The sequence below is a fragment of the Triplophysa rosa genome, linkage group LG9 (assembly GCF_024868665.1).
Source record: "Triplophysa rosa linkage group LG9, Trosa_1v2, whole genome shotgun sequence".
Taxonomy (NCBI): domain Eukaryota; kingdom Metazoa; phylum Chordata; class Actinopteri; order Cypriniformes; family Nemacheilidae; genus Triplophysa; species Triplophysa rosa.
In genome coordinates this window covers 27087525-27107415 of record NC_079898.1, presented here as the reverse complement: position 1 = coordinate 27107415, position 19891 = coordinate 27087525, and the positions used below count along the sequence as shown (strand labels likewise).

The window sequence follows — 19891 nt, the reverse complement described above, 5'->3', positions numbered from 1 at the left end:
GGATAAAATATACAGTTTGTACAGTATAAAAACATTACGCCTATGGACTGTCCCCACGGAGATAATAAACCAGACATGTGTGTGTGTATATATGAGTATGTGTGTTTGTGTATGAGTGCATGTGTATGAGTGCATGTGAGTGAGTGAGTGAGTGAGTGAGTGAGTGAGTGAGTGAGTGAGTGAGTGTACATCCATGAGTGTGTGTGTGTATGAGTGCATAATGTGTGTGTGTGCGTGTGTGTGTGTGCAAGATAGCTGGTGTGTGTGCTGGAGCATGTAAGCGTGTATGAGTCCAATAGTGTGTGTGTGAAGGGTAAACCCTACGGTATGGGACAAAATGTCCCCACAAAGATGGCAATATCCAAAACCCTTGTCCTTGTGGGGACATTTTTTGGTCCCCATGAGGAAACAAGCTTATAAATCATACAGAATGAACTTTTGTGAAAATGTAAAAGAGCAGACAGTTGTGTGTGATTGTTAGGGTTAGGGGGAGGGAATATGAGATACAGTTTGTACAGTATAAAAACCATTGTGTCTATGGAATGTCCCCATAAAACATGGAAACCCAACTTGTGTGTGTGTGTGTTCATGTTTGTATATCCCGGTGGGGACCTAAACCTGAATACACACCAACACATGGGGACTCGTGTCACTGTGGGGACCAAAATTGAGGTCCTCATGAGCACAAAAGCTAATAAATTGTACAGAACAATATTTTTTACAAATCTAAAAATGCAAAAAGTGTTCTATGATCTTTAGGTTTAGGGATAGGGTTAGGGATAGGGGATAGAATATACAGTTTGTACAGTATAAAAACATTACGCCTATGGACTGTCCCCACAGAGATAATAAACCAGACATGTGTGTGTGTTCACCTTTAGTTGAGAGTGAATTCTTAGAAAGGTCGAGTTGTTTGAGTCCTGCTGTGAGTTTAGACAGCGCAGAGCTCAGAACCACAACACCTGTCAATCAAAACAAACACACAATCAACACTTTAACTACTAATATTTACAGTCAATACAGTCACAAACGTGTATAAAAACATGTACACACATCATTGTGTGTGTGCTTGAGTGTTTTGTACCTTTGTCTTCAAGGCAATTGTTGGCGAAGCTGATTGTGTGTAAAGCAGAGCTTGGATTCAGGCTTAAAGCACCGGCAAACCTCACAGCAAAGTCACTAAAAACACACACACAAACAGTCAGCTGTTGTAAAACAGTAAAGACATCAGCAGTAATTGTGTGTGTGTGCGCATGTGTGTGTGTTCGTGTGTGTGTGTGTTTGTGTGTGCGTGCGTTTGTGTGTGTGTGTGCGTTCATGTGTGTGTTTGTGTGCGTTTGTGTGTGCGCGTGTGTGCGCGTTCATGTGTGTGTGTGCACGCACGTGTGTGTGTGTGTGTGTGTGTGCGCGTTCGTGTGTGTGCGCGCGTTTGTGTGTGTTCGTGTGTGTGCGCGTTCGTGTGTGTGTGTGTGTTCGTGTGTGTGTGTGTGTTTGTGTGCGTTCGTGTTCGTGTGTGTGTGTACCTTTTGAGTCCTGTGTTGTCCAGTGTCAGCTCCTCTAGTTTTGTGGATCGAGACACAACCTTCAATATCTGCTCACACAGATCAGCTGTCTGCACACACACACACACACACACACACACACACACACACACACACACACACACAAACACACACACACAGATAAGTGAGTGTATTATGAGAGCGTGCCGCACATGTGTGTGGAGTTTGACAGACGGTCACCAGTTTGACGTCTTTAATGGAGAGTTTGATGAACCACTGACTGAACTCCAGAGCAGCAACAATCGCCACCAGATCCCTGAACACAAACAACATCACACAACCTCACTGACACAACAACACACCACATTCACTTCATCCAGTGTGTGTGTGTGTGTGTGTGTGTGTGTGTGTGTGTGTATCCCGGTGGGGACCTAAACCTGAACACACACCAACACATGGGGACTCGTGTCACTGTGGGGACCAAAATTGAGGTCCTCATGAGCACAAAAGCTTATAAATTGTACAGAACAATATTTTTTACAAATCTAAAAATGCCAAAAGTGTTCTATGATCTTTAGGTTTAGGGATAGGGTTAGGGATAGGGGATAGAATATACAGTTTGTACAGTATAAAAACATTACGCCTATGGACTGTCCCCACGGGGATAGTCAACCAAAGCCTGTGTGTGTGTGTGTGTGTGTGTGTGTGTGTGTGTGTCCAGCTGTGTTTCAATGCTGGTACAGAAACATGTGATCAAATTATACCACACCTTTAACAAAAATGAGTTAAAAGGGGTGGCTAACCCAAAATGAGTTAAAATTCACTTGTTGCTGTAAAGTTGTATGGCTTTCTTCGATTTGTGGGATACTGTCATGTTTGGGAATGACTGAATGTTGGTGATTGAGGCTGTATGTCCCTAACATTTTGCCTTTTGTGTATCATGGAAAAAAGCAAGTGAGATGGGTTTGGAATAAAGCTCCATGAAAGTCCCACCGACTTCCTCCGAGATGTGTCCATCATTCCCAGAGGTTCGGAATACTACCAGTAGGGCCATTAACTCAGCTGGGAATTGAGTCTGTGGGCCTGTTAAAAGTCACCCACTAACAGACACGTTCACACGCACAAACTTTCTCCATCGACCATGTAAAGCCCAACAACTAAAATCAGTGGGAGAAATTAGCAAGTTGGTCCTTTTAGGTGCTGCATTCAGTGAGATTCTTACATCACTTTTAAAGGGATAGTTCACCCCCCCAAAAAAAATCATTTTCTCGCCTTCGAGTTGTTCCAAATCTGTATGAATTTCTTTGTTCTGATGAACACAGAGAAAGATATTTGGACGAATGCTTATAACCAAGCAGTTCCTGGACCCCATTGACTACAAAGAAATATATGCAGGTTTGGAACTAGAGAGTGAGTAATTCATGACGGAATTTCATTTTTGGGTGAACTGTCCTTTTAAGCCTCTATAAATGGACGTTAATCTGCTTGCCATATTTTTGATGATGGATGACATGGGTGTTTGTTGTGACATCATATCCTGAATGAACCATATCACTTTTGCCATCTTTAACCCAGATATTTAGAATAGCGGCGTCTCTCAGTTTCATAGCGCAGACCTAGTGGCAACATCAGCGTTAATCCAAGAAAACTTCAGAAAGCAGAACAGATGCAGCACATCATTAGAGCTCTTTGCCAAATATGGACCATGATCCAGTAATACTTAACCATAACATATGAGCTGTGAACTGACACACAACAGAGAGCAGAACAAGGCTATTATGATATCATAATGCAAACTGAATGAACGACTCTGATGGTGTAATGAGAACAAACATGAACTGTGCTAATCCATATTATACTATTGAACTGTATTTTTGGGCCACAAAAAAAAAGAAATTAAATTCATTGTAGGATGCCCCATTCCTTCTGCTGCATCCTACAAAGTCTCAAAGTCTGAATCCTGCTAGATGAAGAATTGCAGCGCTACATAAGTGTGGGCATTGTGCCTAAATAATGCATTTGGTCCTAAAACAACACAGACAAAGTGACAAAGCTTCATTCTTTGTGTATTTCCCCTACTGAATATTTCACGTGGTTTCCATGTGCATAGTGATTTGCTGTAAATCATGTTGTTTAGTTCCCTTTCTGTCGGTCTCTCGACGTTGTGTCGAACCGACAGATGGGGTTCGCTCTTCCTATCGCTTCCGACAATTTTAGAAAAGGCCAATGAAATTGGCGAGTGAAATTTGCGTGCCGGACTCCGCCCCCGGATATCCGGGTATAAAAGGGAGACGGCATGCTGCATTCATTCACCTTTTGTTCTTCGGAGCCTTCACACTGGATCGACTTCGAGACTTCAAACTCTACACCGAATTACTGCTGGAATCTTACGACGTGGTGCAGCGGACTGTCCCTTCCTGGGGCGACTTCCCCTGGGCGTCTCGGCAGTGCCAGAAGTGTTTGATTTTTTTTCTCTAAAAGAGCTAATTTCTCCAGCGTGGCATGTCCTGCTGTTCTCGTGGGTGCAACACACTCATCGAGGAGGGGGACGGACATGATGTCTGCTTCCAGCACGCTGCGCCAGACGTTGTGGATACGTCCTGCCCGCACTGCGGGCGGTTGACGATTCAGACGTTGCGTTCACGGGTGGCTGTGTTCCCACGGGACTCAGCCACCACCTCGTCTGCTTCCCGTTTTGTGACAGCAGGGCTACGGCCCTGCCGTCTGCTACGGCGAGGAGCGAGGGTGATATGAGGTTTACTGTGAGCGTTAATCCGTCGCTCATCTGACCGTTCCCCAGGAGACGGTCCCACTGTCTTGTTCCTCAACCACGTATTCAGAAACGGTGCGTGATGATGAGATGTCCCTTGCAGCATCGGAGGGTGACTTACTGGCATCTGATTCCGACAATTCCTCGGAGCTCCCTCCCTTGGGGGGTCGAGCCCAGGAAGATGCGGACTTCGAAATGTCAGCCATGCTTTCCCGGGCCGCCGTGAGCGTTGGGCTGCAGTGCCCGCACTGCCTCTCCCAGCGCTCGCGGCTGGATACATGGTGCCTCGGGTTTGAGCGCGGCTCCAAGCNTGTGTGTGTGTGTGTTTCATGGCCACAGAAGATCTCTGTCAAGTCAGGACAGGCACATCAGTGTGTGGAATGTTACACAGAAAGAATAAAACACAACAACATTACAGCAAAAGACTGAAAAATCCAGAGAAAAACATCACCGCTGATCAAACTATACAACTATAACAACACAACTATCATGCGATCCCACAAACACACTGTAATGTCAACGTTATCTCTCTCTCAGGACGTTATTCTTCATCAAGATCCTCAAAGAAAGAGTAAAAAACAACATGATCTTGTTTTCATGTTTTTGTGACCAGAAAATATTGATAAGGAAAATGATAAACATAAACTGACATTAGAGTTAGAAAGAATAGTTTTAGAAACTGAACATCAATGCTCACCAGAATTCTGCCCTCAAACCTGTCACCTTTGACCTCCAGATTCACTCTCTTAATAACACATAACTTGACCTGCTGACCCACAGCCTCCTGCACACTCTCTACACACACACACACACACGCGCGCACACACACACACACACACAGCGTGAGATCAACATGAATAAAGACGTGATGATGGAATCATTCTTCTGATGACATGCAAGTGTCAATCATTATAAATCAATTGAACATCTATTATAAACACATGAGTGTAAATTATCTTACCCATCAGATCGCGAGGAACATCTCCACTCATGTCTGTGACTTCAGGTGTCTCACATCATCACAACACAGAAACCTTCCAGAGGTGTGACGAGTTTGAACGTTCCTGAGACCCCGCCCCCTCCCGTCTGAGGAAAGTCCATCCCATAATAACTCTGGGTTCTTCATCTTATGAAATGACAAATGACGCGTGTATGAAAGTGAGAACGCTTAGCTTAAAGGAATAAATGCTGATCCTCATCTTATACCTTTTTTGATAACCTACAAAGTGCACATTTATTAACACACCTTCACACATAATCCCTCTCAACAACAGCACGAGTATTATGATTATTAACATTATTTCTAACCCAAGTCACGTTTTTCTCTTACATTCATTCATCTCTGTGTGTTTCTTACCGGCTCGTTGTTCTTCAATGTTTTGTTTGTTTGTTTTGTTACACTTCTGTTATTTTACTACAGGGTTTAGTATTGCTGAGATGGCACCTTTCTCACTTTTGTTTTCTTCTTTCTGTAGGATGCTTCATATTTCCGTTTAGTAAAGAACGTTAGTGTTTATGGCAAATACTGGGCCAAACCTGGGCACTTAAAGGCGCAGTTCTTGAAAATCAGCGGCCACTGGCGTTGTATTATAGTTTTGCAACGAATCTCTGAGTCATTTGCCCACCCCTCCCTTTCGAAGTACGACGGTGGCCGCAGCAGTAAAAAAAGATGTCGTCTACTGAGACAGCGGATAGCAGTGATACAAGCAGGTAAGGCAATATATTAACGTAATTAATCATTTAACATGTATTCTATTGCGAAAGTTACTGTTACAATTCTATAATTAGATATATTTCTTGCGTGCTATCTAGTACATGCTGAGAGTAGTGAAGTAACTAAAGTTAGCTAATCGTAAATAGCAACGCTGTTCAAAGCGTTTGATCTGACAGCGACATAGGCAGTTAGGTGTAAGTTAGTAGACGTTTGTCTCCCCCTTTGTAAAGTCAGGAACAACCGGAGTACGTACCGCAGGGACGGAAAAACATTATTATTCAGAGGTTATATGGCCATTGGTATAAAATGCTAACGTTACCATTTCAACAAAACAGTTGTTTGGTAAACATTGAAAATGTTGAATTATCTTACCAGTCTAGCAGAAAACAGGCAACTTCGGCGTTGCCTTGAAAACATTTGTCTTTCAACAGTGCCTTCCATCTGGTAATAGATACACCGATGTTTATCCTGGATTTCTGCCGCCGTTTGTCTCTAATTCGTCTCTTGTGCACAATACGCATGGTCCTCCATTTTATCAAAACTTCTAAGACAGAACAATCAGTTGCTTCAGCTAGACGACGACTACTCCTCCTCCTCTCCGTACTACGACTTACTACTTTGTGCGTCTTCAACTCAGTGATGAACTCAGTTTTCAACTCAGTGATAAAAACACACACGAAGACCAACATATACGAAACGCGCTCTGTAGAGCTGTTTGTCCGTTAGAGCTTACTGTACAAAACATGGCTGCGCAACATAACAAATTCCATGTAGATAGGCCCGCTCCCTATGTAGATACAACTGGTTTATTCTAAGGTAATACAAACATAACTTTTCATTACGTAAGGTTTTTATACACATCTAAAGACACAGTTTTGTATGTTATATTGCATTTCTGTTAATAGATCATACAAAACATCCCGCACTGTACCTTTAAAATTTGGACTTTCTTTCAATTATTTGAGGATTTATCGTTGTCATTTATTCATGCTGCTAAATCCAACATTTTTTTAGTGGGTTATTTCTGAAAATTGAAGGTAATCTACTGATAAAATACTGAAAAATGGCTGAGGGTGGTGATAACAATACTGAGGTGTTTGAGGACAATATGACATTTGACCTAAGTAGCCAGTTTGGCAGGGCAAGGGGTCTTTTTAGAATACCGCCTGAACCTCATACGCCAGGGCCTACTAGCACAGTATTTGGTACACCTGTTTTGACTTCAACAAGAAATGTAACTCATGCAAATGCAAACCCAGGTATCCAAAATCCAGATTTGGGTTCACTTATCAGTGAAATAGCTGAAAAATTGGGCCAGTCCATTACTGCACGGCTACAGTCTGATAGAAGTGCATATAGCAATAATTCTGAACGCCCAGCTGAGATGACTTTGTCTAATGTTAAATTAGTGATGCAGTCAGATGTAAAAGAGCCTCCAATATTTAGGGGTGACGGATCAGACATACTCACTGTACAAGAGTGGGAAAATCAAATGTCTCTGTACCTGAGAAAGCGTGCTATTCCAATTCATGAACAGTCAAAAGAGATAGTGGATAGGCTTATGGGGAAAGCAGGTGATGTGGTGAGGATTAAATTAAGCAATTATTCTTCTGTTGACCACACCAAAAGCCCACAATTGATTTTTGACATTTTGAAACAGCATTTCAGCTCAATCACCTACTCTAGTATGCCCTTAGCAGACTTCTACAATACCTTACCAATGCCAGCTGAAGACGCAATGGAGTACTGGATCAGGCTGAACAAGACAATGGATGTTGCAAAAGAATGCTTAGAAAGACAAGGCCGGAAGATTTGTGACCCAAGTCACGTGATCAGTATGATGTTTATTAAGCATTAATAAACAAAAAAAGTAGCCAGTACCTACAAGGTATGGAATTTGTGTGGACTTTTTCGGTGAGAAATAAACAAACAAAATGACACCACAGGATGCAATTTAAAGCAATGTTTATTTACTGAAGCGCAATAAAGAGACTATGGCATTTTAAATCCGATTGCAAAGACTTTAACGTTTACGCGTCAATTATTGCTCACTTCAATACCAGCAGTCAAGGAAAGTTATGGTTACAGCCACTAAAAAGGAACTGCGTCTGTCTCCTGTGGATGGTAAATGTAATGTTTCAATAAAGCAACAGAGTGTCCTAATGTCTCCGCTTTATTAACATCAAGTAATTAGCATGACTACATCGACAGCTTTAGGCTTTTTTCAGAACCCCCGGTACCCCCCCAGTACCAACATCTCCACATAACATACTTCACACTCTATTGCCATCTGGTGGGCAAGATACACATTGCGTAATAACAGTAACCTGTTTACATCACAGTAAAGACGATGCATTTCCACCTCTCTGATCAAATAATTGTCTTCCATATAACTTGGTAATATTTTGGTTTCTTTGTTTTTTGTGTCTTACTTTTTAAAGCACCAGCTCTGAAAACGCCTGTGCCCCTTCCTAAAGAGCTGATGTTTCTTGTGCAGGGACCATCGGCTTCTACTCAAAGAAAAGGGTTTCAGTGACAGGTGTGTTTTTGATGTCAAGTTTATGGATACACTGAACTATCGTTTTAAAAACATGCATTTATAATCTATCACCTCTTTTACAATGCGTCTCTTCAGCAGAGAGCAGTATCTCTCGAGCGTGCAGGACACTTTCTTTTGAGGAATGTAACAAACATGGTAAGAATGTTTTGCACTACATATATATGCGTTGAATCATTTCTGTTTGAAATTTTGAATTATTTTTTTTAATATTAATTTTATACACTTCAGAAACCTCATCCCATAGCGTCCCACACAAAGCTGAGGCATCGCATGGTAAGTTTGTAGTTTATTTGTTTGTTTTGTTTTACTTTGTTTAGAACAGCTTTAATTATTGTTTTTGTGCTTTCAGAACCATGTTCCTCTGCTCCTGCTTCAGTGTGCAGCCCACCACCTTTGCGACAGACAGCGCAAAATAAGAGAGTCTTTTGTGGATAGAATTACCATATTTAATATCGGTGGCTATACTTTATTCGTTTCTTCTCATTTTCAATCACACCCAGGCCCAGAGCTCTTGCTCCACACCTTCCTGGATACGATCATGACGTACATCAGTGGAAGTGTCCTCATCAACAGAGGACCTGGATGAAGACAGAGCTGGAGTCCATGGGTCTGTGGCCAGGCTGTCCTCCTGTGAGCAACCCCATGAAGACTGTGGCGTTTACCTCCTCAGTCTGAGCTGATAGACACAGTCTCTGATCTGCCTAAGGTCTTTTCCATTTACATGGTATGGAGAAGGCGATGACATGGAAAGACTTTCAGAAGTCGCAGTTTTACAACATGGATAGACAGAGATGGGTTACAACATAACATAGATCACAGGACAGAGAACAAAGGGGAATTTAAATACACTGGGGACAAATTAGGCACAGGTGAAGACAATGCCGCTAATGTGAACAACAGGTGAAACGGTGACCTCTAGTGGCAGAAAACAAGAAACAATAGTGCCAGATCCTGACAGTATGGACTGCTCACTGGCCCTCCCAAAAAATACCATTAGATAGCTGCAGCTCATACAGAAAGCTGCTGCTAGGATTCTGACCCAAAAATCTGAGCACGTCAGCTCAATCTTCAGGTCCCTATACCGGTTACATTTAGAATCGTTTTTAAGGTATTATTACACTTGTCTATAGACCCAAATACATTGCAGATATGCCTATTATAAAATAACCCAACAGACTACTCAGATCATTAGCATCAAATCAGTTAGAGATAACAAAAGTTCACTCAAAACAAGGTGCGTCAGAGTTTAGAAACTATGCCACCTTCAGATGCTCTCCAATATTGGCTACTTTTACATCCAGATTAAAAACACATTTTTTTCGTCGTGCATTTGTCTTCTTTTTCCTTCAGTTGTATGATAATTATGCACATTTTATTTCCTTTTTATTGTTATTTTCAATTCTTAAGTATGTGTGATTTAAAATAATTAACTTTTTTTAAAGATCTCTTAGAAATTACAAAAAAAGAAGGATACACAATGCACCCTTCTTTTTTGTCATTTCTATGTAAATCACCATTACCTGTTTGAAATGTGCTATATAAATAAACTTGCATTGCCTATATTTATTTAAATCATTAAATGGACGCCAACTGACAACAAACCTACCCCAATTCTAAATTTACCATAATCTCGTAATTTTATTGGAAATAAATGCCTTTACGATCTGATGTGTGATGGGAAAAAGAGGCAAAGGGGAGGTTCGAATTCACTTACACGTAAACAAAATCACTTACATAATGCAGTTATGCATAAGTCACAAACTAAAACTGAGATAAATGAATGCGGCCTCGCCTGCCCGCTTAGCAACCTCTAAAAGAAGGCATGTATATATGGCATAGGCTATACCCGCAGCCAGTCTGCCTCAACAGACTGAGAAACAAACTTTCATTTCGATGTGATTTATTTTACTCGACAAAGCACGTATTTTTTCTATAAAGAAACTCAGTTCGATGTGGATGGAGCGTATTATAACCTGAATATTCAGTGCTTTTGTGTTGGATATACCGTATACGTTCTGCACAGTTAGCCGACTGTATGTGAACTTTTTTTTTTTTTTACTTCATGTCGAGTTTCGTTGTAATTGAGAATCCGTAAATGTACATTAAACAGCCTAATCAATTGGCTTTTATTTTCGTTAAACATTCTCCATCATTTTTAGATTTTTTTATCGTCAAAATGAATGAATGAATGCATGCAGAATGTACAGTCTATATGTAAATAGAAAAACAAACGCGTTCGTATGGGAAATCGTTTTTAAAGCCACTGTACAGACTTAGCCCGCAGCTGCATGCATTAAGGCCTTATCGGTTGGCTTTTCTTGTCATTTAATCAGTTGTCAGCAACAGGGTAGTGTTCCGACATTTAAAAACATGACCCAATGAACCAATTCAAAAGGAACGAAGATGGTCGGACCGCGGAGTCGAACTCCTGTCGCTAAAAGCGATACTTTGCTGCTGCCGCGCACGCACTCCACTGCGCTACCGAAGCTGACACCTTCGTGAGAGAAGTCAATGCATTTTACAAACATGAACCCTAACACTCTAGAAAATATGCCGTTTGTGCACATATGATAAACGAAGAGGAGGAAAAACGTGCCCAATGGGATAAAATCACATAATGAAAGTCTAAACATTATTCGTAATAAAGTTAAAAACAGGAAACGTTACTCAGATCGACATTCTACTACACAGGTCTTTCGGTTCATTGGAGGGGCTGGACTATGTAGAAAAGGCGGGGCTGATTTGAATATTATAGAAAACGCCGCTTTTTACGGCGTCATTGTTACACGGAAACGCCGTCGTTTACGGCGTACTATGGACCAACTTTATGGAGATGCAGATTTCATTTTCCAACAGGACTTGGCACCTGCACACAGTGCCAAAGCTACCAGTACCTGGTTTAAGGACCATGGGATCCCTGTTCTTAATTGGCCAGCAAACTCGCCTGACCTTAACCCCACAGAAAATCTATGGGGTATTGTGAAGAGGAAGATGCGATATGCCAGACCCAACAATGCAGAAGAGCTGAAGGCCACTATCAGAGCAACCTGGGCTCTCATACACCTGAGCAGTGCCACAGACTGATCCACTCCATGCCACGCCGCATTGCTGCAGTCATTCAGGCAAAAGGAGCCCCAACTAAGTATTGAGTGCTGTACATGCTCATACTTTTCATCTTCATACTTTTCAGTTGGCCAAGATTTCTAAAAATCCTCTCTTTGTATTGGTCTTAAATAATATTCTAATTTTCTGAGATACTGAATTTGGGATTTTCATTAGTTGTCAGTTATAATCATCAAATTAAAAGAAATAAACATTTGAAATATATCAGTCTGTGTGTAATGAATGAATATAATATACAAGTTTCACTTTTTGAATGGAATTAGTGAAATAAATCAACTTTTTGATGATATTCTAATTATATGACCAGCACCTGTATATCTTTTTAAGGAACCCATATAGTAGATGGGTATAATATACACAGCAAAACACATGGCAATGTTTACATATGACTTCACAGTTTACTGTAATAAATATAAAAAAGGTGTGCATTATAGCTGACACCCACATGAACACTGTAGAGCTGGTTTTGTGGTCCAAGTTATCCCCTTTAAATGCTACGGAAGTTAGAAACGTGTATTAATGTGTATGTAACTTTGGAGACGGTCCCTAAATTGACGACTATCAAACGTCCAACCTCAAGCAACTAATTTAAGTGTGTCCATACTTAATACTTAATTTGTAAATACTGTTATGTTGGATTAGGTTAAATTGTGTTAAACGTGTAGTTCTCTATGCACAAATGCATAGTAGTGAATTAGCCAATCACATGCTGTTACGTCACTGTACGGGGACAGGTTCAGTTTTGTTGTTAGAGTGTGCTCGCAGGTTCCGGTGCGGGTGGTTGAGAAGAATCCCATCAGAGCCGGTTTTGTGCCGAAAACACACTCCCCGCCAGATTATGCACCCCCTTCAATAACACGATGTCCGATTGGCTAATTCTAACCCCTCCCCACACCCAATCCTAATCCCTCCCCTAACACCTAATCCTCACCCTAACCATTGTGGGGAGGGGGGTGCATAATCTGACAGGGAGTGTGTTTTCGGCACGACACCGGGAAAGAGCATAACCCCGTTATTGTACACTTTATTTACTTTATATACCAGTAAAGTGACTGAAATGATCATCTGTGTTGTGTGCCTCTCTTCACGCCTCCACGGACACACAGAGAACACAAAAAGGGAGAGCATAACAATACGTTCTTGCATCATTTGGCAAAAACTATAATAATAGTTATAAGTATAAAAACGAAAATACTATGAAAACACTTTGCGTTGTTGGCGTTTACCTTTTTTCCGCTCCAGACGGATGGCGCCGTTTAAAACCATAGCAAGGGACATCAGCAGCACATCACGCGCATGCCATTCCCTGCCCCGCACTGATGTCCAAGAATGTCACAGTCATTAAATAAATTAATCCAAATAATGCCTCTAAAGTTGGATCCACAAATTATAAAAATAGCGTCTTAATTGTTTACAATAGTGTTTTTGATTCGGTAGGCTACTCAAGGGGCAGCTCGGGATGGTTCTCGCGGAGTTTTTCACTTGCGCGTTAGGGCGCCACCTGCTGGGCGCCAAAATCACCTCGTTTGGCTGCAAATGCACAAATCACTTTTACGCCATATATCACACAGATATGTGGTGCAAAATGAGAGTGTGTGCGAACTTGTGTCAGAGACTCGCAGCAGCAGATTCAAGCAGTTGTAGTTATGTTATTGTGTTTGTGCTAGAACAATGTGCAAGAATAAAACCTTTAATTCGTGAGAAAATATTTTACAAGCATTCAACTCTCATTGCATGAATTCACATACTGTTTGCGGATGTGCAAAACTCTGTGAACGCACGTCTTTTGGTGCAGGTGTGTGAATGTGTTTTGCACCATATTTACCGCAGCATTTGTAGCATTTGAGTGCACGAGTATCTCCGTTTGTGATTTGTAGAACTGGATCTGTGCGCTTGCACTGAAGGTGTCATGGCTCTGCTTCATTTAGTCATGTTTTTCTTGGTCCTGTAGCAGAGCCATGACAAAGTCTTTGGTTAGGTGTGGAGAGAAACATATTATTGTTCTTTTGACAATAATATACGTTCTCTCCAGTGTCTTGTCATTGGCCCCGCTCCTCTCGTTTCCTTGTTATCTTTCCCTGAGTGTTCGATGTTCCACACCTGGCCTTGCTCGTTATCCCTCGTTTGTCTTCCCCTATATATACCCTCATGTTTCTTTGTCTTGTGCTGTTGGATTACGTTGTATGTGCTTGTTGGAGTGTTACCTTGTATTTCATCGTGTCTCGTACCTTGAGTGTGATTCCTGTTCCTGTTCTTGAAGTTCTTGTCAGTCTAGTAAGTGTCAGTTTAGTTTATGTCTAGTGTGTTTATCCCAGTTTATTGTTAGTTAGTCTACGTCCAGTTAGTATTCTTGTGAGTTGTTATACCCCATTGTGGGTCTTTGTTTTTGTGTTTTAAAATAAATATTCTTGTTGTTACCCCTGAACGCTGCCTGCAATTGGGTTCTTCCTCACCTCCTGACAGAAGGATTCAAGCAGGTGTAACTGTTGCGTTGTTTGCGGGAGAAAAAAAAAAATCTACAAGTTTGCAACTTCAAATTTTGACTTCAAATTTACTGATACACATGTGTGGCCGACCTCTACAACTACAAATTCCACTCTCACAGGTGCTCTGTAGTTTCGCACCAAAAATACCTTCATATGCATCTCAATTGTTTCAGGAGTGACGTGAAGCGCCTCATTCATTCATATTTCATATGAGCTCTTACATAAATATTCAGGTGAAACGCACAGTTTGTGGTAAAGAGTTGAAATAAATGTTGGCTATAATAATTAATGTTTACTTTTAGCACATACATTTTAATTCAGTCCTGATATTGACAACATAAATGAAGAGTTTGGTTCCAAAATGAGAAAATCCTAATGTTTTTCATTGTGTATTCCAATTAATATCAATCGAACTGCAGTTGGTTTGTTTTTATTTAAGCCATAACTCAAAAATACAACTAACTAACACAGTTTAAAAAACTTTGTTATCATGTTTTTATTGAGTTATCTCATTTTGGAACCAAACAAACTCTTTAAATATTGATTATGGAATGACCTGACACTGTTTGTGAATGGTGTCACATCAAGGCCTATGCCTACATCTTTAGCTTGCAGGTGAATGTTATCAGTCAGTAGAAGTAATGCCTTCACACCATACACTCGCATAATAAGTTCCATCTTACATGTGTATATTGTGTACATGTCATCTCTTGTCAAATATTGACCATTTGCTCTTGTTTCAGATCTCCAGTGCTGACTGGAATATTACTCGACATCATCATCTCTGAATCCATAGAAAAGATCCCAATGACAGAGGAGACAACATCCAGTAAATAAATAGAATCTTCACACAGAACTATTGTGGACTTCAAAAGTTCCACGGAGCAGAAGTTACTGAAAAAACTGAGTGATAGTCAATATTCACTTTCACTGTATGAAACGGTTTGTATTAGAAGTGCAAACACGTCATGTTCTGGAAATAGGACGAATATTCAAATGAGATGATTTTACTAGAGTACATGCAAACAAACAGACGCGCTTGTCTTTCACTGGAAACACTACACACGACACGACACGTGTGTGAACGCATGAGACACACGGACATCAAATACATTTATATATCAAACGATGAAAGTGGAGCCGGTGGCCATCTGATCACATGAGATCATCCGTCTGAAAACATCTGCACAAATGTATTATAAATCATGTGTCATAATAAATGATTGAGTGAGACAGAGACGCCATCAAAACCTCACAACCCGTTTACTCACTTCATGTTCTGACACGTCCATCTTCAAATCTTTTGAATGAAGATGGTCTCACAAGATGGTGAAGATGGAATAACAGGGGAATGACATTCTTCACGTTTCAGTCACTGCAGATTTTCCGGGTTGCTATCCTCTCGTGCCCTCAGGCTGCAGTATTTCTTCTTTTTCCACAAACACACCCGTCCTGTTTGGGAACTGAGCACTGGCATTCATGAATTCATTATCATTGGTGATGATGCAGCACATTCAAATGAGATGCTTTTATATCTCAGATCAATGGAAACACAGGGCAGAGAACATTTGACTGTGATGTCATGACTCATGAGAGACAGACAGAAGAGCGGATCTGTCATCAGACTGTTAAGGTGCACCATTTAACTTCATTTAAAGGTTAAAAACCAAATGTTTATTTCTATCAAATCCACTTGAAATGAGAGTACAATAGATTTAAAGGAATAATGTACCCACATTCTCTTCGTCAGCTAAAACACAAAGAAATCATTTCATAGTAAGATGCCGTAAGGTTATCTTCTGAATTTAGTAGCCTAAATGTCAAAACTGCAAAGTATCAGTCAGGTTCAGTTGAATTATTAATAAAGCACATTTCAAATCAGCCAACGTGCTGTACATACAATTGAAAAAGGAGAGCATCATCATCTGAATGACTCCAGCGAGTCAATAAATGTCAAATGAGAGAAAATAATAATCAAGATTTTGAGTTAAGCAGAATGTAAATCCGTTTCAATCTAGTGCTCTGATCTGTTCTGTGGATTTCCATGAATATACAGTATCAATCGAGAAAGAAACTCAAAATGAGTTTGAGTCAGAAGAGTCATTTGGATTACTGTCGTGATGTTTGTTTTGGACTCATAAACTCAAGAGCTGTGTATGGGGTTCAAAGTGTAGACGCCTTAAAAAGAACAAAGTAAATAAAATCAAAAATGACATTATTTTAAAAGATCTATAGGTTTTAGGATAATAATGTTATCCTGAATCAACCTCACAAATCAATATTATATTTGTAATGATGTGATTGAGACTGAATGATGAGTTAGTAAAGACCCACTACAATGCTGTTTGTGCATACATTTATTTCATACGTTAGTTAGACACAGCTGTGTTCTGAGGTTTACTGTAGGCAGTGCAGGTAGAAAAATAAGGTTAGCTACCAATCAGAAATGTTTCATAGGCTAAACAGAAACACAACGTGTGTGTGTGTAACAGTGGTCAAACAGGTCAGCGTTTTATGATGACATCATCAGGCTGTTAGTGCAGCGAATGGCAAACATCTGAAATCTGTTGATTTTCTCTCTAATTTTGTCTGCGAGCAGATTCAGACGTGATTTCTCCAGCATGTCGGGCAGTTTGAGCAGTTCCTCATATGATGCTCGACTGATCCACTGTTGAATCTTCTCACCCACCGCTCTTCTGTCCGTCTGACTGCGCAGTCTCCGACTGATGAAGCGCTGCAGCCGCTGGGTGGACACCCGCTGCTGAACGAACAGACCCGAGACAATCGGTCTGAATAAATCCAGCCAGCCTGAGAGAGAGAGAGAGAGTCAGAGAGAGAGAGAGTGAGAGAGTCAGAGAGAGAGAGTGAGAGAGTCAGAGAGAGAGAGTGAGAGAGTCAGAGAGAGAGAGAGAGAGAGAGAGAGAGAGTGAGAGAGAGAGAGAGAGAGAGAGAGAGAGAGAGAATCAAGTTCACTTTTCTAAGCACATCTTGAAGTGATTTTCAATCAACTCTCAGGTTGGTTTTCAGTGGATTTATGAAGTCACAGGTGGAGTTCATCACATTTACCATGAACATGTTCCACTAACACTTGACAAACACAGTGTCAGAAACACATTCTGTCTTCACTTTCAACATCACAGGCTGAATCCACATGTTGTGTGTAAAACGTTTTATCCAAGAGTGTTGGTGTTGTTGATAAATGTTGTTATTCTTATAATGTGACTTGAGTGTGTGAGATATGATGCTCCAGACATCCCTACAAACAATCAGCAGTACAGACAGACAGACACATGGATGTTTAAAGTCCCCGTGAAATAAAAAATGACAATGCCTATTTTTTCATGAAATATTGCAGCGTTTATTGTTTATAGTTGATCAATGTGGGTCGTTCTCTTTTTAAAATCCGTGTGCACTTCTGTCCTGTAATGACTATCCATTTCAAATGACGTATGCTAGACGGCTTGGGCGGAGCATCCGTTAACTCCTCCCCTTCAACGCTCACATTTCAAAATGCAACGGCTGTTTTTATACATCCGATCAAATCGCAGAGAAAGACTAAAGCCACGCCCACTATTTTTCTCATTCGAAATTCCATCTCACTCAGAAACGCGTCAGAATACTGAAGTAAAAACAATCGCAACTCCCGGTTCACAGGGGCTTTAACATAAATGTGTTTTGATATCCTGTTCTCTTATGTCTTATGACATTCAGATGTTTTAGATGTGATTTTTTGGGGGTGCCGACATGTGCTAATATTTAACTCCTCTGTTTGCTTCACTTCACTTTCTAATGAAACTGGTGAAACGTTCGGCTCAGCTTCAGTGTTGAGATTATGAGTCAAATCCGAGAGGGAATTGAGTCAGAATTGAACGAGGTCTGACTGCAAAACAGATGATTTATAAGACGGCTGAATGACTCAGAGTATCTGCTGCATACTAACACTCTCACGCTGAACATCAGAGCTCAGAACTCACACTTCTGTCACACTTCATCAATATTTATACTCAGACGGCCGTGTGTGTGTGTGCTGAAGTACTAAACTGACACATGCTTCAATTCACACAGACACACTCTGCCTGTGTGTGTGAGTGTGTGTGTGTGTGTGTGTGTGTCAATTGTGCCCAATAAATATTTTTTATCATTCCATTTGAAAAGGTTTGAAGAATTCTCATTCACGTCTCACCTGGTAACGAGGCAGCAGTCGTGAATGATGCTTTCCTCCACGTGCACGCCCCTCTCCTCCAGCGTGTGAACGGGATGATGATCGTGGACCCATGTGAGTTCGACAGAGGGGTGAAGGTACGAGGCCGTGCACTGCAGGGGCAGACGGTCACCACGGAACACAAGCTGTCTCTGAGTCGGGATGAGCTGCAGGACGGGGAGCTCCAGAGGTCCGGCTGCAACACACACACACGACAATTGACATGTACTGTGTGCATTTACACATCAGACAGATGATTTTATCCAAAGTGACTTTCATCAGTATTTATGTTCCCTGAGATTCAAACCCACAACCTTTGTGAACCGATCTGTGCCGGCGGGTCGGTCCCAGACACTGGATCATTGGAGCTCTTGTATGATCTCATCATTAGAGCGGCTGTTCCCACAGTTACAACTGACTCTTATAATGACCGCTGCCTCTCATTAAACTCATGACTCAGCGTCTGAAAGACTCAACTGGATTAAAATAGTCAGACGATTAGATGAACGTCTATTGCGGGGTGCCTAATTTCTTCAGTAAATCAGATATCACAAATATGAGTGTGTGCCAGAGAGATGGATGGTGTTTATTAAATGAAATGTCTTCAAAGGTCAAAAAGGTTTTCTGTTTTCAGACATCACTGAGCTCACTGCAGTGTCACATGATTCTGTGTAAATGCTTTAATAATATTTTACAGAGAGAAAGAGAGAGAGACAGAGAGAGAGAGAGAGAGAGACAGAGAGAGAGAGAGAGAGAGATAGAGAGAGAGAGAGAGAGAGAGAGAGAGAGAGAGAGAGAGAGAGAGAGAGAGAGAGAGAGAGAGAGAGAGAGAGAGAGAGAGAGAGAGAGAGAGAGAGAGAGAGAGAGAGAGAGAGAGAGAGAGAGAGAGAGAGAGAGAGAGAGAGAGAGAGAGAGAGAGAGAGAGAGAGAGAGAGAGAGAGAGAGAGAGAGAGAGAGAGAGAGAGAGAGAGAGAGAGGGAGAGAGAGAGAGAGAGAGAGAGAGAGAGAGAGAGAGAGAGAGAGAGAGAGAGAGAGAGAGAGAGAGAGAGAGAGAGAGAGAGAGAGAGAGAGAGAGAGAGAGAGAGAGAGAGAGAGAGAGAGAGAGAGAGAAGACCCATTAGAGTAGAACATGTGCATATGAGAATGATTTGAAAATATTCTTCTATACTAGATAAGGTTCATTACAAACATTTACACTAACAAAAGAAATAGATTAAACACATTTTACATAATCTCTGGTCTTCATATTAGTGGATTGAAAACAAATAATTACCATCAACAACAGAGCACAAGCCCTTTTTCACACCATTTCATTTTAAAAGTCATGAGATCATCCATTGATTTATAAAAATGAAAATCAATAATATTCTTGCCTTAACTGTAGCTACAAACATGGCATTTATGTTTTGATCTAAACCCAGTTCAATTTTATTTTTTCTAGACATATAAATCGCTAACTTTGCTTGACCTAAAATAAAATTTAAACATTGACAAATAAACTTTTTTCTTCTAAGCATATTTAAAACCAATTATAA

At 40.9% G+C, this 19891-nt stretch overlaps 2 protein-coding genes and 1 long non-coding RNA gene across 3 annotated transcripts in view; 1 reads left to right on the top strand and 2 right to left on the bottom strand.

The window, feature by feature from the left end:
- LOC130558765 (F-actin-uncapping protein LRRC16A-like) overlaps window positions 1-5365 on the bottom strand; it is a 20759-nt gene extending 15394 nt beyond the window's left edge. Inside the window, exons 1-7 of the mRNA XM_057341367.1 lie at window positions 5234-5365; window positions 4970-5067; window positions 3058-3118; window positions 1743-1843; window positions 1524-1612; window positions 1085-1179; window positions 742-962 (exon numbers count right to left, since the gene is read on the bottom strand). Coding sequence (XP_057197350.1) covers window positions 742-962; window positions 1085-1179; window positions 1524-1612; window positions 1743-1843; window positions 3058-3118; window positions 4970-5067; window positions 5234-5264 — 696 coding nt within the window. The 5' untranslated portion in view covers window positions 5265-5365. The remainder of the gene's footprint in view (window positions 1-741; window positions 963-1084; window positions 1180-1523; window positions 1613-1742; window positions 1844-3057; window positions 3119-4969; window positions 5068-5233) is intronic.
- Window positions 5366-8527: 3162 nt separating this feature from the next.
- LOC130558921 (uncharacterized) lies at window positions 8528-9006 on the top strand. Its single transcript, XR_008963520.1, has 3 exons — window positions 8528-8681; window positions 8775-8819; window positions 8896-9006. It is a non-coding gene; the product is annotated as an uncharacterized LOC130558921 (long non-coding RNA).
- A 7661-nt stretch (window positions 9007-16667) lies between these two features.
- Window positions 16668-19891, bottom strand: part of LOC130558764 (adhesion G protein-coupled receptor A2-like) — a 25956-nt gene continuing 22732 nt past the window's right edge. Inside the window, exons 7-8 of the mRNA XM_057341366.1 lie at window positions 18339-18552; window positions 16668-16944 (exon numbers count right to left, since the gene is read on the bottom strand). Coding sequence (XP_057197349.1) covers window positions 16668-16944; window positions 18339-18552 — 491 coding nt within the window. The remainder of the gene's footprint in view (window positions 16945-18338; window positions 18553-19891) is intronic.